Below are 20,595 nucleotides of genomic sequence, written 5' to 3'. Positions count from 1 at the left end.
GTATCTAAAAAAAAAAATTAACACATAAGTAACTTACCTAGCACTGCGGCCCAGTGTAGAGGTGTCCTAAACATGTTATCTAGGGCTGACACATTACAGTTCTCTACTGACGTCTAAAACATTCCAAAAATCAAATAAATACTAGATTTACATCTGCTAAATAACAAGAGATCCCAGAGGGATCTTGGCGCCCACCAAAGAATGATCTACGTCTGACAATAGAAAGAGGGATCTTTTCTCTGCTTTCAAATTTTTACTACATATTACTATATATGACATTTGAGAAAGATCTTTTCAGTACTTTCTGAGATATATAACACTAACAAACTTCAATTGTCAAAAACCTGTTGGCCATCTTGTTGACCGAACGGTCCCAAAATGCAATATGCAGATCCTAGGAAAACCTACATATAAAAATTTGAGACAGATCACTTTAGTACTTTCTGAGAAATAGCGTTAACAAACTTCAATTATCAAAATTCAAAATGGTGGCCTGTCGGCCATCTTGTTGACCGATCGGTCCCAAAATGTATCATGCATAACTAGGGACCAAAGGGAACCAGCACATGAAATTTGAAACATATCCCTTCAGTATTTTCTGAGAAATAGCGGTAACAAAACTTACACTATCAAAATCCAAGATGGCGGCCTGGGGCCATCTTGTTGACCGATCCGTCCCAAAATGCAATATGCACAACTAGGGCCCTAGGGGAATCTACATGTGAAAATTTGAGAGAGATCACTTCAGTACTTTCTGAGAAAATAGCGGTAACAAACTTTAAATATCAAAATCCAAGATGGGCTGCCTGGCGGCCATCTTGTTGATCGTTCGGTCCCAAAATGCAATATGCACAACTAGGGCCCTAGGGAAACCTACATGTGAAATTTTTTAAGAGAGATCCCTTCAGTACTTTCTGAGAAATAGCAGTAACAACTTTTAACTATCAAAATCAAAGATGGCGGCCTGGTGGCCATCTTGTTGACCGATTGGTCCCAAAATGCAATATGCACAACAAGGGCCCTAGGGCAACCTACATGTGAAATTTGAGAGAGATCCCTTCAGTACTTTCTGAGAAATAGCGGTAACACACTTTAACTACCAAAATCCAAGATGGCGGCCTGGCGGCCATCTTGTTAACCGATCCGTCCCAAAATGCAATATGCACACCTAGGGCCCTAGGGCAACCTACATGTGAAATTGAGAGAGATCCCTTCAGTACTTTCTGAGAAATAGCGGTAACAAACTTTAACTACCAAAATCCAAGATGGCGGCCTGGCGGCCATCTTGTTAACCGATCCGTCCCAAAATGCAATATGCACAACTAGGGTCCTAGGGCAACCTACATGTGAAATTTGAGAGAGATCCCTTCAGTACTTTCTGAGAAATAGCGGTAACAAACTTTAACTACCAAAATCCAAGATGGCGGCCTGGCGGCCATCTTGTTAACCGATCCGTTTCGCAAATGCAATCTGCACAACGAGGGTCCTAGGGGGAACATACATATTAAATTTGAGAGAGATCCCTTCAGTACTTTTCTGAGAAAGAAATTGAGGTGGTAACAAAACTAATTAGCTAACGGAATCGGACGGACGACCTAGGCAGGACGGACGGACGGAAGGACTGGTCGGACAGCCGGTGTGTGAGCTACCGGACCACGAACGATAGGCGATTTGAATCAGCCTTCCATCTGATGATGGTGGGCTAAAGAACAAAGATCTTAAGTAAGCTTACCTAGCAATAGCAGGCCCACATGTAAGGTTCTAAACATGTTAACTAGGCTGACACATTAAAGTTCTCTTCTGACTTCGGAAACATCCAAAAAATCAAGATGAACTACTAGATTTAACATGGTGCTAAAATAAAAAGGTGAAATGTTAATACATAAATATATTAGATATGCTATGACTTTCCACTATTTTCAATATATAGCATACTGATTTGGTGTTTTACCATTTTTAGAAACACAAAATTAATATTCCTTTGTGAAAAATATTTCTTTTAAAATCTAATTAATCATCTTACCAGAGCCACCACTACTGCCTCGTTACCATCGGCAACAGCAAGATGGAGGGCTGTCCGGCCTTCATAGTCCTGCCAGTTTATCACGCTGGGAGTTGTCTCCTGGGAAACAAAACCTCACCTTATAATGTCAATAATTCTTCAGAAAATGTCAAATATACTTTAACTACGACAAAACCCTTAATTTATAACTTTCTTAAACTTAAATCATTCACCCCTGAAATTTCATAATGGACTGGTCTAGTTTTTGATTTAGAAGAGCCTAAATGTGTTTTAAGGGGTGAATAAGTTAAACAACATCTGATAATACAGTGCACTCTCGATAATCTAAGCACTTGCGCCCTCATCCTAAACTATCCGATTATGATTGTTCACACTGTCAAATTCAGCCTATTTAGTCAATAATAAAATCTACCCTGGCATCTCTGTCAGGATTGTGAGTTTTAGGGACTATCAGTGTCCAGATTACTGTGTTTTCAATGTACTATCTTTTTCTTTAGTAAGGGCAATAACTCTTCTACATAATGTGTGGCAATTAAACCCTTTATTTCTAGGTATCTCTATTCATGTAATTAATATAGTTATAACACCTACTGCAAGAAGACAGCAGAAACAAAGGTTTCAAGGAGTTATCCTCCCCCTATCTTCATAAATCTCACCATGTATATATGTTTTATTTCTTTCATACCTACACGGGTAATACTGGCTGGTCTAGGGCAATACACTCATGACGCCAGAGACTGTATTGCATGGCTTCCCATACAATACAGCCTCGTGATGTCACGGCGTCAACAAAATCTCTATTTCCTCGGCAAAATTTTAACACTTTTTTTCACAAATATGACTTGTTTTACTATAAAAGATGCAAACAACGGAATTTGTGTTGAAAGTATCCCGTAATTTTTTAATGTATGGTAAAATTGACTTCCAGTCTTGGATTTCTTTGAATTTATTTCAAAATGGCGGGATATTATAGTTGTAAAATTGCAATAAAACGTCAAGGTATGAATGAAAAATACTCTTTCATAAGTGGATATGAAAGATAGGGATATTCTACCCTCGGGATCACAAAATGTTGCATAAACCCTCGGCAAGCCTCCGGTTTTACTACATTTTGTGACCCTCGGGTAGAATATCCCTATCCTTCATATCCACATATGAAAGAGTCTTATAATATTAATTGTTTGTTTGTACCACCATGCAGTATCAGGAGAAGACTAAGATAGGCTATACTTGATGTCTAATCCTATTGACATTTTAACATCTTATTGTTAATAAAAATATTTGGAAATTGAACACAGGTTTCTGATAATCAAGGGGCAATAACTCTGTTACCACTTACCAGTATAATTCTAACACAGTTGACAGCGTCCCTGTCGCGACAACTAGCAGCCCAGTGGAGGGGAGTTTTCCCATCTATATCTGGTATACCAATGTTAGAGTCCTACAATATCAACACAGGCTTAAATACAGTTGGTAACTGGTCATCTCGGACTAATGAACACTATTCAAATCCAATTATCTAATTTTTTAGCTCCAAATCCTCAATAGAAACCAACTATAATAATCTCCAATATTTGAAATACAATTTATACTGAAATATCTGAACAAATGTTTGAAACATAAAAATTACTATTTTTGTACCGTGACACAATAACAGAAATAAGCATTGACAATGATGGTCGAAAAAAATATGTTCATCAAAAATTAAGAGTAAATATTTTTTAAATACTGGTTATGATGGAGGCCTTACACTCCCTCATTTTTTTTAATAAAATAAGACTTCATAGGATATCTGCCATACTGCATACATCGTATTTGACCTATAAGAACCCTAATTACCATAATTCTCCGCTGTCCGTTCTTCAAGCCTTAGTTAAGTTCACTGATCTTGAATTCAGGTACAAAATATGACTACAATACAGTTTCTTTAACTAACATCTTTTGCAAATTGATTTGTGAATTTTGCAATAAGTTTGCTAAAATCTCTACATTTAGTTCCTTTAGTACTCTTTAACTTTCTCAATAAATATCGAGACCTGGACACTTTTTAAGTCAAACACGATAAATCTGTCTAACACTGTAAGACCTTTTAAATATCAAAGAAACACAATTTAACAAAGCATGACAATTTATTGCCTCGTGCCCTATCCGGGCCTCGAACTCACGATCTACAACACCCAATCGCCTAGCCAAACATATCTGCGCCTTCTACCACTTGCTGCGCCACATCACTGTAAAAATTTTTGAAATACAAATTATTTTCAGAGAACAAACCTGCTTGATAAGCATTTTCACATGCTCCATGTTACCATAGGAAGCTGCCCAGTGTAAGGCTGTCCTCTGGAAACAGAAGAAAAAAACATATTAAATATTAATATTTCAGATATGTATGATCTCCTGTAATTAGAGATTCCCAAACAACAGATTGTTGCTCATGATGTTATCAAACTCGAGAATTTTTAAATTTTGAAAAAGCACAAGCATTTGATATCAAACTATGGTTATCTATGGTGAAACACACCTTGTTATAAAATATATCCATCATACAAATCTGAACAAATCCATGTATTAAATATGTCTTTCAATTATGACATTTTTGATTATTTAAGGGACAGCAGGAAATTGTAGAAAGGAAAAATAATGAAAGTAAAAGTCAAAGGAAAATAGTCTGTTCAAAATTTCTTTCAAAGGATGAAAAAAATGGATTTCTTGTTTCACTAAAAGGAAATTCTTAAATCGATACAGCTACAGCTGTCAAACATGCTATAACGGACACCTCTATATATATACACAAAGAACATTCTGTTGATAAAGGACAGACTCATCAACCCCATTCGGTACAATTCAATAAATACTTGATTGACCTCTGTATAAAGGACACCTGTCTATAAAGGACAGATTCATCATCCCCATTCGGTACATTTTACTATAATATTGACCTCCATATAAAGGACACCTGTCTATAAAGGACAGATTCATCATCCCCATTCGGTACATTTTACTATAATATTGACCTCCATATAAAGGACACCTGTCTATAAAGGACAGATTCATCATCCCCATTCGGTACATTTTACTATAATATTGACCTCCATATAAAGGACACCTGTCTATAAAGGACAGATTCATCAACCCCATTCGGTACATTTTACTATAATATTGACCTCCATATAAAGGACACCTGTCTATAAAGGACAGATTCATCAACCCCATTCGGTACATTTTACTATAATATTGACCTCCATATAAAGGACACCTGTCTATAAAGGACAGATTCATCAACCCAAGTAGGTACATTATACTATAATATTGACCTCTGTATAAAGGACACCTGTCTATAAAGGACAGATTCATCAACCCAAGTAGGTACATTATACTATAATATTGACCTCCATATAAAGGACACCTGTCTATATGAAGGACAGATTCATCAACCCCATTCGGTACATTTTACTATAATATGACCTCTATATAAAGGCCATCTGTCTTAAAGAACATTTATGTTACCGTATGTCCATTTGGTATCTTTATAGACAGGCATGGCTCAGTGTTCCCGGTCATTTTTTCAAATGGGGGTTTTTGTACCTCCATAGCTTGCAAAATGGGGGTACAGTGCCATATTTAAAGGGTACACTATATTTGCATATTTTCCCCATGTGTATTCTTTGATAGAAAATAAAGACAAGTAACATAGATTTCGCCAAAGGAAAAAAAAAACAATTAAAAACAGCGTTAGATATATATCTCTTTGTTTGATTTATTTTGAACCATATTGCTGCTTCTTAAATTTGTCTGCAAGTTATTCAATCAGATAAAATATTAACAGACGACGTATGGTACATGTCTGCCGTGTTGTGTCAATTTTTTCCATTTAAAAATCATGTTCTCAATATGCATAAAGTGCATCTTACATTGCAATTAATTTATAAATTCATTTTGAAAAGCAATTTTCAAAATATTTTGTATAGATCTACAGATTTGTCACCCTACCAGTCCGTGAATGTGCCGATCCTAAAAGGCATGACTTAGATAAAACATGTCGCTGGTAAAATGTATCGCTGTCTTATAGCCGATTTCTGTCACAAACAATTTTCTCGTTCAAAGAATCATGTTGATTTGAAGTTTATTTTCATACCCTATGATAATGCTGGACATACACAACTCTAGTTGTTATCGCACGATTAAAATTTGCATCGTAAATTGCTTCCGGTAACACATGTTCTTTGAGCGATGTAAGAATCGGTCAGTTAATGACTACCGATGGTCATGGGTATGGTCTGGGATTTTATCATTGGACAACACAGATAAGTAGTTAACACATCTGCTGCTTGGTGCACTGCAGTTAATGTTTACTGAAAGGATTACTTCCGGTATCGTAAAACACGTTATGACACACTTACGATTTCTTCAATCAAAATCAGAGATAATCGAAACAATTATCACCAAATAATGGAAAATATTTAAGCGGGCATGCACGTGACGTACAGGTTGTCAAATTTACGCGTGCAATAAAACAGATTGTACATGATTCACGCACGTTTCTGCGTGATCGGGAACACTGATGGCTGTATATGATTTGAGAAGAAAAACCATACAGTTGATTATTTTTGCAGGTTGATCAATTTTTTTTTATTGTGTGCATAGAGATACAGTAAAACCCCTCTTACTCGAACCCGGATTCCTCAAATACCCCCTATTCGTCGAACTGGTCGTACGGTCCCGACCATCTCCCTATATAATCTATGTAACAAAACCCCGGATAGCTCGAACAGCTATTCGTCGAATACCCCTTATTCCTCGAACAGAAATATGTCCCCGTTTCATCAAATACATAGTATTTACCCATGTATTCGTCGAACAGGTGTTCGGCCCTTGAGATTTTTTACCTATGTCACACCTGACTGCACCGACCGACATGGATAACTGCTCACAATCTTGTGTTTACACAGTTGGCATTTCAAGCCTTTAGGTCATTAATCAAGGGATTAACGGTATCATTATTACCTACCTACACGATCACAAGTTGTTGTTTGATGCTAACTTTATTTGATTATTTCAGAAAAGACATTAAGTTATTGGTGTTTCTCTCGTATATAATCTTCGCTGTAAATACAGAAGTTGTTGATCCGTGTTAATAGAAAGTACGCATTGTAAATGCCAAAAGAGGCGGAAGATATTGCTGACGTCCGCCTAATTATAAAAGTTTATTTTTTTTTTTAAATTTCTTTGTTGGTTTCATTCGAAAGGCTAGCACAATGTTATTATTCGAAAGATGTAAACGACATCAAAAGATACATGTAGAGTATATTTTATCAGTGCGTTCCGTATCTTTTCCCGTAAATTGTATTTTGTAAATTTACTCGTAAACACATGTAACATAGGCCTAACGTTACGCTTTTATATTACTAAATAGACATCTATAGATATCATTTCTTATGTCTGTAAATATGCTGGTTATTAACATTATTGTGAGTATGTATTTTGTAAATGTGCTAAATGATTCGTGATAATTAAATAATAGAAAATGTACCCCTTGTTGACCAATATGGATTGTGCATTGACCTAGATGACGATCGCTTACTCTGCTGTGAATGGCATTTGATTTAGGGCTTTCTCGTAAGCATTTTCAAACGCTCAATTTATGTTATACATATTTTTTCAACTTGATATTACTATCAATAAAACACTTGAGTAAAGAAATCCAAAATGCTGAAGGATACGTTAATCAAAATGTCATTGCCGTGCATTGTTTGTCATAGTTTGAGACCGGACATTTTGACTGTCGATCGTGACCAACCTCGGATGAGTCGAATACCCCGTATTCCTCGAACTATTGACCTGGTCCCCTGCTGTTCGAGTTATAGGGGTTTTACTGTATATCAGATATGTAAAATGAAAAGCACTACATAAGTGTTTGGTTACCTTATTTTTATCCTGGTTATCCAGTTCCCCTGGTGACAGTTGCCGTAGTAACAGTGCCATACATTTCGCTGACTTATGCCGCGTACATAAATGTAGTGCTGTTTGTCCTTCGCTGTCCTTCTCTCGACAGTCGGCACCTTTGGACAACAGTAACTTCAGTAACCGAAAATTCCCCTTAAAACATAAAACAGAAAACCAGGTTTTAACACAGTATAGGAATTCATTGATGATATGCAAAATACACTATATAGTTCTCATGCAATTAAGACTGAAAAAAACTTATTTTGTCAGCATTTTTTTTTTTTATATGTTGGTATTAATGTAGCCATCGTAAAATAGTACTAATTTCAGAAGGTCACCATAAAATCATCTGTAGAGTATGGGCTAATGAAAAGAAAAAGATAGCTTTACACTGCTGGCTTTTTTTTTGTTTTATACTACGTGGCCCAGTGTAGCACGCCTCTACCCTTTCAGTCTTACACAGACAGTTATGCTTTGGTTATACAGATTTACCTTCAGTTGTTGGTAAACCATCCTAATACCAATATCCTTTACAGATCATTTCATTTCTTCCTCGTGGATTGCCAAGATTTATGTGTCTCCCCTCCCTATAGCCTCCCCTCAATTCCTCACTCTCCCCCATCCCGAACTTCCCCCCCAAAAAACCTTACCCCCTTTCCAAGGTCATTGTACCTACCTTGTGGGCTGCCCAGTGGAGAGGCGCTCGGCCTCCCCACCCCCCAAACCTTACCCCCTTTACCAGGCCATTGTACCTACCTTGTGGGCTGCCCAGTGGAGAGCCCGCTCAGCCTCCCCACCGCCCAAACCTTACCCCCTTTACCAGGTCATTGTACCTACCTTGTGGGCTGCCAAGTGGAGAGCTGCTCAGCCTCCCCACCCCCCAAACCTTACCCCTTTTACCAGGTCATTATACCTACCTTGTGGGCTGCCCAGTGGAGAGCCGCTCAGCCTCCCCACCCCCCAAACCTTACCCCCTTTACCAGGTCATTGTAGCTACCTTGTGAGCTGCCAAGTGGAGAGCCGCTCAGCCTCCCCACCCTCAAAACCTTACCCCCTTTACCAGGACATTGTACCTACCTTGTGGGCTGCCCAGTGGAGAGCCGCTTGGCCTCCCCACCCCCCAAACCTTACCCCCTTTACCAGGTCATTGTACCTACCTTGTGGGCTGCCCAGTGGAGAGCCGCTTGGCCTCCCCACCCCCCAAACCTTACCCCCTTTACCAGGACATTGTACTTACCTTGTGGGCTGCCCAGTGGAGAGCCGCTCGGCCTCCCTTGTCCTTTTTGTTGACCTGTGCACCAGCCTTAAGGAGGAGTTCTGCACAGTCCAGTCGGTCAGCCAGGATGCAGAACATAAGTGGTGTCCGGCCAAACTGGTCACCGGTGTCAATGTCAGATGCATTGGCTGTAATAAAGAGAACTGAACAATGAGTTGGTGCTGGACAGCAAAAAAACACAAATGTTAACAAAAATATGTTGTTGCAAGATGATACAAGAGAGCATAGCCTTAATGGTCACATGAAATCTAAAATCTTAAAACAAATGTCATTTTATGGTCTCATTTTCAACTCCTTGCTCGATATTTGAGTGACAATAAACTTAAATTAAATGACATAAAATGAAATTTGCAAATTACTTGATTTATAATTTCTATACTTTATAATGTTACACATGAAATGATGTCTGGTTATTTGAAGACTTTTGGGCCTCTAGGTTATCAAAAGTCTTTTCAAGATTTTAGATATGCTTGACCTCTTGAGGCCTTAAATCAAAGTCAAGGTCATTCATTTGAAGAACCTGGCAGCAAAAACATTTTCCAAAGTATACTACAATCATATATAAAATCTTGGAGACTATTGCATTTGACTACTGGCATTCAACAAAATGTTTATTAGACACCATGACTTTGAAAGGATCGAGGTCAAGGTCATTACTTTGAACAAATAATATTATTAGACCTCTGAGCTCCTTCCCTTTGTGAATTTACATTGAAATCTCAGTCCATTTGTGACCTTCAATACAAGCCAAGGTTAATTATTTGAATAAACTTCGAAACCTTGGTAGTACATGTATAACAAAATGTATATGTGACTCATATTATTTATATCTGGAGCCCAAAACATTGCTTACATATGATGAGTCTGGCCAGGAAGGGTTTGTCGCCATTGACAGCTGCCGCATGCATCTGTGTGACATGCTCCAGTTGTTGTGAGATGCCTTCATCCGTCGTACTGAAGGCACCACTGGGCATGTCACCCTGGAACAGGAGGAAAATACAAATTTAGGATTGTACAAATACAAATTGGGCATATACTGAATTCAAAGATTGGAATTATTTGAAACTGCTGCGGAAGGGAAAATATTAGCCTTGATTTTTTTTCTCTCTTATTTTTGACTGATCAACAGGCAGGTAGCCACGCCTCGTGCTCGCAAATGTAGGTGTACCTATTTAATGTCACAAAAAATGTTGTAGCATACACAATGCAAAATATTTAGTCATATGATGTACCCGAATCGTTTGATTGACAGCTGGCTATCTATCAGTTTGTTATGTATAACTATAATAACCTAACTTGTTTTTGCTGCAACTTATTTTTCAAGTTTTCATTTTAACTGTAAAAACATAATTTGTGAACTTTTTTTCTGCCCTAAAATAAAATTTAAAGTTGGGTCTGCACAAATTACATTGGACAATACATTGCAGGTAATTACTTTTTCACGTCAAGTTATTGCTAATTTCAATCATGAATTAGTCATGTCTAACGCCTTTTTCACGATTTATTTCCACGATTTCTACATACACACTAAACATGTGAAATTTAATTGCATCCAAAAATTAAAAAGTTTATAGTGCTTCTTTATTTAATGAGAGAAAAAATTATATCTTACTCCGAAATTATAGATTCTTATAATAGTTTATATCAAGTTTGTTTTTTAACAAAATTACATATTGTGCACACTTGATTTTAACTGATTTCATTGAAAATGTTAAATTTTACAATACACAGCATATCAAATATATAAGAAAAAATGTTGAGGCATTGAGAGTTTGAGAAGCTATATTTCAAAATAAATAAACACATGCAAACACATAAATACTACATTGCATGTTATAGATCATTTATATTTCCTTAATGTAATTTTAAATTTCTGGAATGCCGATAATTCAAAGATATTATATTTTTATAGCACATTAAACAAACACTATTAAGTAGTGTATCAACTATCACTACGAGATCTTTGATTTATTATTCACAGGTAGATAGAGGTCATCAATTACAGGTAACTAATCTAATCTACCTGAATACCTGTACACAGGTATGTTCATTAGTCGGGATTACGAACAGGTAAAATAGAGCTCTTGAATACACACTATGTACCTATGTAGGTACTAGGGTGGTTGTTAGGTTTATAAGGTCCCTGTTATTTATACGGCTATAGTAATACACCTGCAAAGGTCATGCATTCATATATATACAGGTATACATAGGTAATACAATTACTGCTTATAAATAACCCAGGTGTTAAGACCGCCCTGAAACTGTACTACCAAAAGTCTATACTTATATAAAACAGCCTTCGTTTGCAACTGCTGAATTTCAGCATTCCAAAATATCTAATTTTCTAAAGATTAACTTTCTCAGATATATAAATTGAGATTAAATACTGCCAATCCATAGGATGGGATGCTTTATGTCACGTTAACTCCTCCAAAAGACGAGAGGGATGCTTATACAGGGAGGCCGGGGCGCTATTTACCGTGAATAAGTTAGTACATTTAAAGTGTTAAGATACAAATTCTGACAGTGTTGTAGTATATACATGTTACAAAATTTATGTTTTCAGTATCACAAAATAATTAATATTGATTTTTATCCATACTAAATCTAAGTGGATTCCCACAGTTTGAAAACAAAATTCCTTTCATACCCTGATGAAGTTAAAAAATAGTGACATCAATGCTTAAACAATAAACAGAATGGTAATTGCATAATTTCTTATCTACAAAAAGTTTAACCTCTACCTGATTATTGAATTAAATAATAATTGAGATTTTTGTAGAAAAATGACAGTTTCTGTGAATTAAGTGATGGACACACAGATCAATGATATCAAACTGACCACAGTATGTTATGACCATCAATTGTCAATATCATACCAGATAAACATCAATAAGTACACACGTACCTGGGAGTCTGTTTGGCCATTAGGCCCGGATACTGTTGTCATCTCATTTCCTGAAATCTGTAAAATACAAAAATAGTAGACTGTTAATATTCCTATGAAAGTAATCAATACAGATCATGGTTAGGTATATGTATATACAAACAATATACTATGTACAGGCCTATAAATCTGAGGTACCGAAAACTGGATGTAGGTTGCTGATTTTCCTCCTGAATCTCTCTTTTACAAAAATGCTAACCTTAGAATTTTACACCTGGGCTTTATTTGAACAAAAATATCAAAATAATTGATTTACAAGTTTATGATATAATACAGGTATATTATTTACGTCACAAAGTCATTCAATTTGCTTTCAGTTTATAGATTATTTGAGTTACAATGTCTAACCAATCAAGCTAATAAAACCAGCCATATCATGGAACCCTCTGTGAGTACTCTGACCCTTCAAAAGTCAATAACAATTATGTATACTTGACCATTCAATTTCTGAATTCCGGTCCGACTGGTCAAGCAGCTTAAGAATTGATAGTTAATCATGTATTGAATGAATATTGACTTATATATAATATGACTTTCTTTATCAGTTTATGAACATATATAAACCTTTGAGCAGCGTAACAATATATATAAATTATTCAATATGTCCAGCATTATAAGCACATTCTTAGACAAAAGTGAATGATATTGTAAATGATTCAATTTCATACTGAGAATTTAATTTAAGCTTGCCATATACCTCTTGAATATTAAAATTAAACACACAAAAAATTAACTTAATTATTATGTCTCTGCGACATGTCTGATTCAAAAACTGTCTGATATGTCAATGTAATCCATTTGATAATTTATTACATGGTATGTAGTATATGACAAAAATGAACATTGATATTTACAGGTATCCCGGGATTTACCGCTTCTTCGTATGTGTGTTGGTATGACTTGTGTATTCTCCATCGTAGACAGCAGATACACATAAAATGTGACATCATCACAGGGTCAAAGGTCAATACAAATGACCTTTGACCTCAAACAGAAACTTTTGATTAACTTCTGATTGCAGAAATCCTCAGTTGCACTATTAATTGCATCCATCTGATATTTTATAAGAATTCTTCAATTATTCATATTCCTATACATTTAAGAAAGTCAAATGAAAATGTTTTGAAGAATTTTGAAGCACTAAATGTCAATCAAGAATGCATGTATAGTAGCATTTATATTATTTCAGAACAAAGGATATTAAATAAATTGGCTGTGAATTTTGAAATCATGCATATTAATTCTTAGTACATGAGTATAAATCATCTATAAATGAACTGTTTAGAACTTCTAAGAATGGCTTCCTGCTTCAATAATTGAACGCATCCCCAGTAACAACTTGACCCCCCCTGAAAGGTTATCAGCACAAATTTTGAAGAATCCAACATGGAGTTATTTCCAAAACATCCTGACGACGTTCAGTTCCCAAGTCTTCACAGATCCACAACAAACTCTTGCAGCCCCTACTTCCTGTAGCCCAGCACTAAAATTCCTAACATTTCTGACAGACATTTATTCTTACATTCAACTCTAGATATCTATAGTCAAGTATTAGATCTAATGAATATTTTTATTTTAAATCATTAGCACACAGAAGTAAAAACATTTTTTTTTTAATTAACAACTTATCCAAAAGAAAATTATATATGACCTGTTCCATATTTCTTATTCTGAAAAAATATGCACATATGGGAATACTCAAAGACCTTTTCTGAAATAGACTATACTGCTACAGCTGCTGTGTGTAAGCCCCCCCGGTTCTAAATATAGATATTTAGGTGAAGGAACAGTCTGTTACTGTTTATAAAGTATAGTTAGCTTAATAATGAATTTACTTTCGCTGATAAACTAGATTATAAATATGATCTCATTTACTGCATAACTACAGGATTAATAATAATAGATGATGGAGGGAACCAGAAAGCTAGTACAATTACAGTTTTCAAATTCTGTGTGGTGAGCTGATAAAAATAAATAAAATAGCTCGGCTGACAGACATTTATAGAATGATAAATTATATTAATCTATGTCAAAATGAAAATAAATATGAATTTTACATAATATGCAGCTAAACTACTACTGTATAAAGACTGTCTGTATATATACCACTTTCATTAAGGTCTCAATGACCAATCTCCACACAATTTGACCTGTGTATACAGACCACCTAGCTATCACAACCCCTTTCCCTTTGTCTTTTGGAGATCTAACTACTCTATTATATTATGCGTTACATATGCATTTGAATGAATGATTCCTTAAAACTCTCTAGCATTAAATACCTTAATGTATATATAGTTACAGCTGCTAATAGCATTGACTTTTATAATCTGTAAGGAATTATTATAGATATTAGTGAAATTCTTGCAAGTTCATAATAAATGTCACATAGTCTTTAAGTAAATAATGAATACAAAAAAGAAAGTTTTCCTATTTAATGAAAGGATTGTTAGCTGTTTGTAGAAAAAAACATACCGGTAAACGTAACTCTGCAGACTTTGTACCGAATAGACGAAACCTTTATGTCAAAATGTAATATCAGATCATATTTTTATTAAGTTAATTAGTTTTAAAAGTTAGAAAAAAATAAGTGATATTTCATGTGTTAATTCTTTATTTGAATTATTTTTGTAAAATAATTCACCCATACACATCAAGACATGATACACCATATAGGTTCTTAAGTCTACAATAACAACAATGTTAAATACCCTGATGGAATTAACTTATATCCTCTTATTCAAATGATATAAGGCGGCCTAAATACATGGTGTTAAGTACTTAGACAGGACACAAATTCACTTACTGTATGGTGAATATCCTTAAATACTTTAACAAAGTCGAGTTTTAGGATAGAGTCATTTATTTAAATTATTTGTATATTGAAGCCTACTGGTAAGGTTTCAGTACGTACCATAGACATAGAAAATATGTAATATTCAGACCCTCAAGTGCTTTCCATACAAAATCAAAATCAGAAGGTTTTTAAAATCACAATATATATGTACTTTATTTTCCCCGAATAAAAGGTAGTAAATTACTCTCTTTCAATATGATAGATATCTTTTAAAACATATATGGCAGTCTGTTGATGTTTTTCATCATTATGTTACAGCAATGTAAGATTGCAATTTTTTTATCCAGTAATTGCCCAGGGCAATTAATACTTAAATAAGGAGGGGTGCTAATAATAGGATAAATTTGAACTTTTTTCACAAAATTAATGCAGAAAGTAAGCCAAAAATCAATTTGCAAAAGAAATAAAACAAAGACATTGGTCTACTTTTAATTTGAGGTAAGTTAAATTGAGGCTTCATAAAAAGGGAGGGGTGCTAATAGGACTGGAATATGAGTGCTTATTAAGTAAGTCAAATACAGTATAGTTTATGGGTATACAATGTATTTGATAAACAATTTTCAATGAAAATGACATTATTCCATAATAACAATACATGTTAATAACTACCTTTAATGATGGGTACTTAAAGATGTTTTGTAAATTCTAAGATCTCTGACCGACATTTTGGTAATATATCTTACAAGATGCCCATCAAATAGTTCCTTTATTCAGTTTACTTGTAGATGTATAAGTTAAATATATTTTAACATAATAGCAACAACCAATGACAGTTAACTTAATTAAGGATATAATTAATAATCAGGTTTGGAGATGAAAAGATACAAAGTAGACCATGAGAAATGATAACCAAGTCAATTCCTTGTGTATGCGACTAGTACACATTACGGTAATGTATACTGCTCCATGGCATATGCATGCTTCTATCTCTTTACAGCAGTAGTAGAAACGTAGTCGACTCAATGGCATTTGTGTGCATCCAATTAAGTAATAAAAAAGCTGTTAATGTAGTTTATATATTGGGCCAAATGGCGCATATCAATGATGATTTAAAACTATGATGCAAAAATCGGGATCAAAATTATATTTGTAAATCTAATAAGTTTATTTTAATTAGTTGTCAATAAGTCAGTTATTTTTACAGTATACTTTAATTAAATTTCAATGTGATTATTTATTTATTTAATATAATGATGTATAAATGAAATTTGTGAAACATATGTGGGCTGGCATTGGCGCAGGTTCAAATAGAATTCCCATATCTTTCTTTACTGGAAGAAATTGCTTTTAAGATAAGCAAAACTGATAACACTTTAGACCAATTTATATATAGAAATCTAAATATGCCACATATATTTGTATTACGTTTTTTGTTGTTGTTGATTTTTTTTTTTCGTTTATAGAACAACCTAGGTAAATATTCATTATTACTATAAAACGCTGTCAGTAGCTATATGATGACTCTTGTTTACAAAGCTGTACATGTACATTTAATATATATATATATAGAGTCAGGTAGGGCATCGATTTACCTGTGTTCTGCTCTTCTGGTCGTCTCGGCTTGTTTATACAGTAACGTAGGCCTAATACTCTAGAGATAATGTTGTACTATAATTATTCTAATGTTCTTACCTTTGAGTCTGTGTGGTTCTTTTCCCCCATGAAACACACTATCGCGTGTACACGATCACTATGAGGTCATACTTCAATACACAAATTATAAATGTCAAAAAATCCGCCATGCTGTGTCCGCCATGTTGTTGTCATATAGAAACCATGGAGGTGATAAAATGCCATTTTTGATTGGTCCAAGTTGTCTCTTACGTCACGGGCACCTGTTTGATACGCGGTAAATTCAAATAATGAATGTAATATACTGACAAACATCAACATAGATTTTCATAATATAAACGGTTGCATTAAGATAGATTGAATTAAAGATTATTCGCTAAATACCAGTTACACGTGGACAAATTGTACTGCCTTTCAACTATTAATGCATTCGTTCTATGTTAACAGTACCAATATAGTACATAAATTGTATCAGAATGTATAACTTTCTAATAGATCTAGATATCATAAACTTAACAAACAAATAATTTTGATATTCCTGTGAGATAGAATAATTCCACTTAAACGAGAAAGTGTAATATACCACAATTATTTTATCTTCAAAACTTTTGAAAGTTAATTTTGTGGCGGAATTGCTCCCTCCTTTTAGGCAGTTCGTTTTTTTGGGGTTTTTTTTTTCTTTTCTTTTTTTGAGAAATCTACCGAAGCACCCCTGCCCCTATAAGCGCCCCTTCCTCTTTTGGAGGCCTCAATTTCACCTATTTAGAGTCAAATACAAAGTGAAACTAGGGAAATCTTTTAAATGTTTCCCTGTTTGATTTATTTTGCAAATTGATTATTGGCTTACTCTGTACAATAATGTTGTGAAATGTTAGCCAAATTTTGTCCTTTTAGTTTTGTTTTAAAATTTTTCTTCACTCTGTGCGCTTATTGTGTCGAATACTACCAGTAGTGTAGGAAGATGAAACGTAATGTGTGGGGGGTGCAAAGATACTCAAGATTGTCAGCATAACAATCATTTGAATTTAACAACTCGACGGAAGGGAAAGTAACACAACCCGTGTAACTGGTCGAAGGCCCAAAAGGTAACATTTCTATGGTGGCTGACTACGGCCATCTCGTGTTGTTGTGTTGTCGCCTTGTCGTGTTGTCGCCTTGTCGAGTTGTCGCGGTCTCAAACTGCGACAACCCGAGATTTAACAGTTAAAATGTCGACTAGTCGCGTTTTCGAGCCGCGACAAGTCGACAACACGACAAGTCGACATTTCAAACACGCTAATTAGCGCGTACAGAATCTCGTGTTATCGCGGTAAAATGTCGACTTGTCGTGTTGTCGAGTTGTCGACTTGTCGTGTTGTCGAGTTGTCGACTTGTCGCCTACCTGTTACACATGCGCAAACAATGGATAACACTCGCCATATTGGATTGCTAATGAAAATAATTGTGTGCATGTGTTTGTAGCTATATGAAGATATTTGATAGCAATTTCTTTACCGAGAGTTGTCAAAGTATTTTTCTCTGAACTATGAATTTCAATAATTTGTTTATTATATGATAATCGTGTAATAATGGTCTGGTCACGCCGTCTGATTAGTACGCAGTAATCGTCATCTGTTAATTTTAAGGTCACTTGAACCGCTAAGGCCTAATAGTTCGAAGGCCCGTTAATCCGAAAATTAGAAAATATTGCAATTTTATGGTGGCATATTTCTGCCATCGAGTTGCCGACTTACGACTTAGTGATGTCGACATAATTAAGGCATTAAGTCGACATCATATCGGAAGATGTCGACATAAACAGAAGAATATGTCGACTGACACCGACTTGTCAGTTATTGATGTCGACATCTAAACTAAAAGATGTCGACATCTGGTCTTTAAGGTGGAATTCAAAGGCCACCCTTTTATAGGGCACCGTGTATATGCAGCAAGGCACCATACAGCAGAGTTCGACGTTGATTTTGTAAATTCAGAAAAGTTTTTATTTATTTGATTTCAAAATTAAAAATTGTGATCCTGCACATCCCGGCCATGCAGCTGTAGCCTGCGTGTATGTACACATTGTAACTGTTAGTCCGAGCTGAGGAAGTTAGAGTGCAAAATGACTCTGCTTTGTACAACAAATTTCCATCTTCTTGGCCATAATTATAACCGTGGGTTGAAAATTCGTTTAAAAGCTGTGTTTGTGCTTTGTGGATTAGCATTCGTACCAAGTCCATGTGGTACATACCGTACTATACTATATTACAACAGAAATATGTATATATGTTTCTGATTACAATGATTTTTTCAAGATTTCATTTTTTTGCGAATCACGAAAAATACCAGTTACGTAATTTAAAAGCCAAAAAGGTCACAGTACAGATACACAATACCCATTTGGAAACCAGCTTTACTTGTTAGCTTGCCCTGTCCATATATACATGTATACATAAATATTTACATCCCTCGATACACTTAAATAAAGGCACAACGAATTTTTGTTACGGTCTTATTGGCCAGATTCAACCTTTGGGCTAAAAATCCTCCAGGGACGCGGTTTTAGCTCCAAACTCGGGATATACATTGTATCTGCATCTATTTTTTGTAGTAAAAACGTAGTAAAAAAAAAGTCACGTGCTTATACCTCATTCATGCCATTGGCCGGAATATACAATTGTATTATGGGTAACTAGTGATCACGTGATTTTGTGTTTACTTCCAAATATGGTGATAGTTTGCTTGCCATTTCTTCGGAGAAATTGATTTATTTGAAAATATTTAGACTCCAAAATGTTATTAATATTGCATGCATATCATTTTGAGTTGCACATATGTATTATTTTACTATAAATAATGAACTGAAATGAGTTATAAAACTGTAATTTCCACGTTTTGTAAATAAATGATATAATGCGAATTGACCAATTCAATAGGTCTAACCGTCTAATCTAAAATCAGCGAAGATCGGCTACTCCCGGCTAAATTCGTAGAATTCTAAATTTATATTTATATGTATTATTACCTGCTTTAGGGTTCAGAACATATACATATAACACAGAGAAAATAAGATCTTCTTCAAAAGGCCTAATTATGTATAAATACCAGATCAGAGAAATCACTCTATTTGGAAGTAAACACACACTCATGTGATCACTAGTTACCCACTAATACAATTCCATATTTATTTCGGCCAATGGCAATGAATGAGGTATAATCACGTGACTTGTTTTACTACGTTTTACTACAAAGAACGCTTGTTTTGTACCATTATGGGGGAAATCCTCCGCGGATCGTGGTTTCATTTCCACTATTTGAAACAGAAGGCTTAGAGTAGACTTTGATTGTGAAATATTGATAAATTGAAGATTACATGTTGTGCCATGGCAGATGTCAAAGTTCATGTATATATACTCGACAATTACTTCATCTAATAAATTTGTGTTAATGTACCAGGCTAAATTTTGGTTGAATAATGCATTGGAAGTGAATTAATCCAGAGATTTAAATAGTAAATCTCTGATTAATCTTAACTTTTCCACTTTGTGTAAAATCCTTCAAAACGGATTTATCTCCATTGATTAAAACTTGATTTTTTTTCATTTTTTTTTTTAAATTCAATAATGAATGCAGATCAAATATATTAATCAAATATGTGTATTAATTTGATTTGAAACATGTTTGTTTTGCTGAAAATTTGCAAAAAAAATAATATCAATACAAAATATTCATGATTGTAATTTGATTGTTGTTGTTTTTGTACTTGCTGTAAAATGAGAAAACCCGTGTTGTGGAGAAGAAGTTTGTTAAAATTTGAATTGTTTACAAATGGATGAGAGTTGAGAATGAGCAGAAGGCAATAAGGATATATATGTCTAACAGTCACCTTAATTCCAATATGCACAGTTATAAATAATGTTTTGCTTTTAAACAAACAAATAAATGTGTCTCAGCCCTGTGACTTGGCACATAGGTCAAGATCATTGATTTGAACA

At 34.9% G+C, this 20,595-nt stretch overlaps 1 protein-coding gene across 3 annotated transcripts in view; it reads right to left on the bottom strand.

The window, feature by feature from the left end:
• The window catches only part of LOC138310698 (inversin-like), a 108,209-nt gene extending 91,392 nt beyond the window's left edge, over positions 1–16,817 (bottom strand). The window contains exons 1-9 of one of the 3 annotated variants that reach the window (XM_069252030.1): positions 16,682–16,817; positions 12,154–12,210; positions 10,096–10,222; positions 9,204–9,370; positions 7,946–8,119; positions 4,298–4,363; positions 3,363–3,464; positions 2,024–2,122; positions 38–113 (exon numbers count right to left, since the gene is read on the bottom strand). In XM_069252030.1, coding sequence (XP_069108131.1) covers positions 38–113; positions 2,024–2,122; positions 3,363–3,464; positions 4,298–4,363; positions 7,946–8,119; positions 9,204–9,370; positions 10,096–10,222; positions 12,154–12,210; positions 16,682–16,711 — 898 coding nt within the window. In that variant the 5' untranslated portion in view covers positions 16,712–16,817. Of the gene's footprint in view, positions 1–37; positions 114–2,023; positions 2,123–3,362; positions 3,465–4,297; positions 4,364–7,945; positions 8,120–9,203; positions 9,371–10,095; positions 10,223–12,153; positions 12,211–13,046; positions 13,646–16,681 lie in introns of those variants that run through there. The other 2 variants (XM_069252028.1, XM_069252029.1) reach the window with 2 other exon arrangements.
• Positions 16,818–20,595: the final 3,778 nt, after the last annotated feature.

The sequence above is a fragment of the Argopecten irradians genome, chromosome 16 (assembly GCF_041381155.1).
Source record: "Argopecten irradians isolate NY chromosome 16, Ai_NY, whole genome shotgun sequence".
NCBI lineage: Eukaryota > Metazoa > Mollusca > Bivalvia > Pectinida > Pectinidae > Argopecten > Argopecten irradians.
Note: the sequence above shows the minus strand (reverse complement) of the source record. Positions and strands in the feature narration are given on the sequence as shown.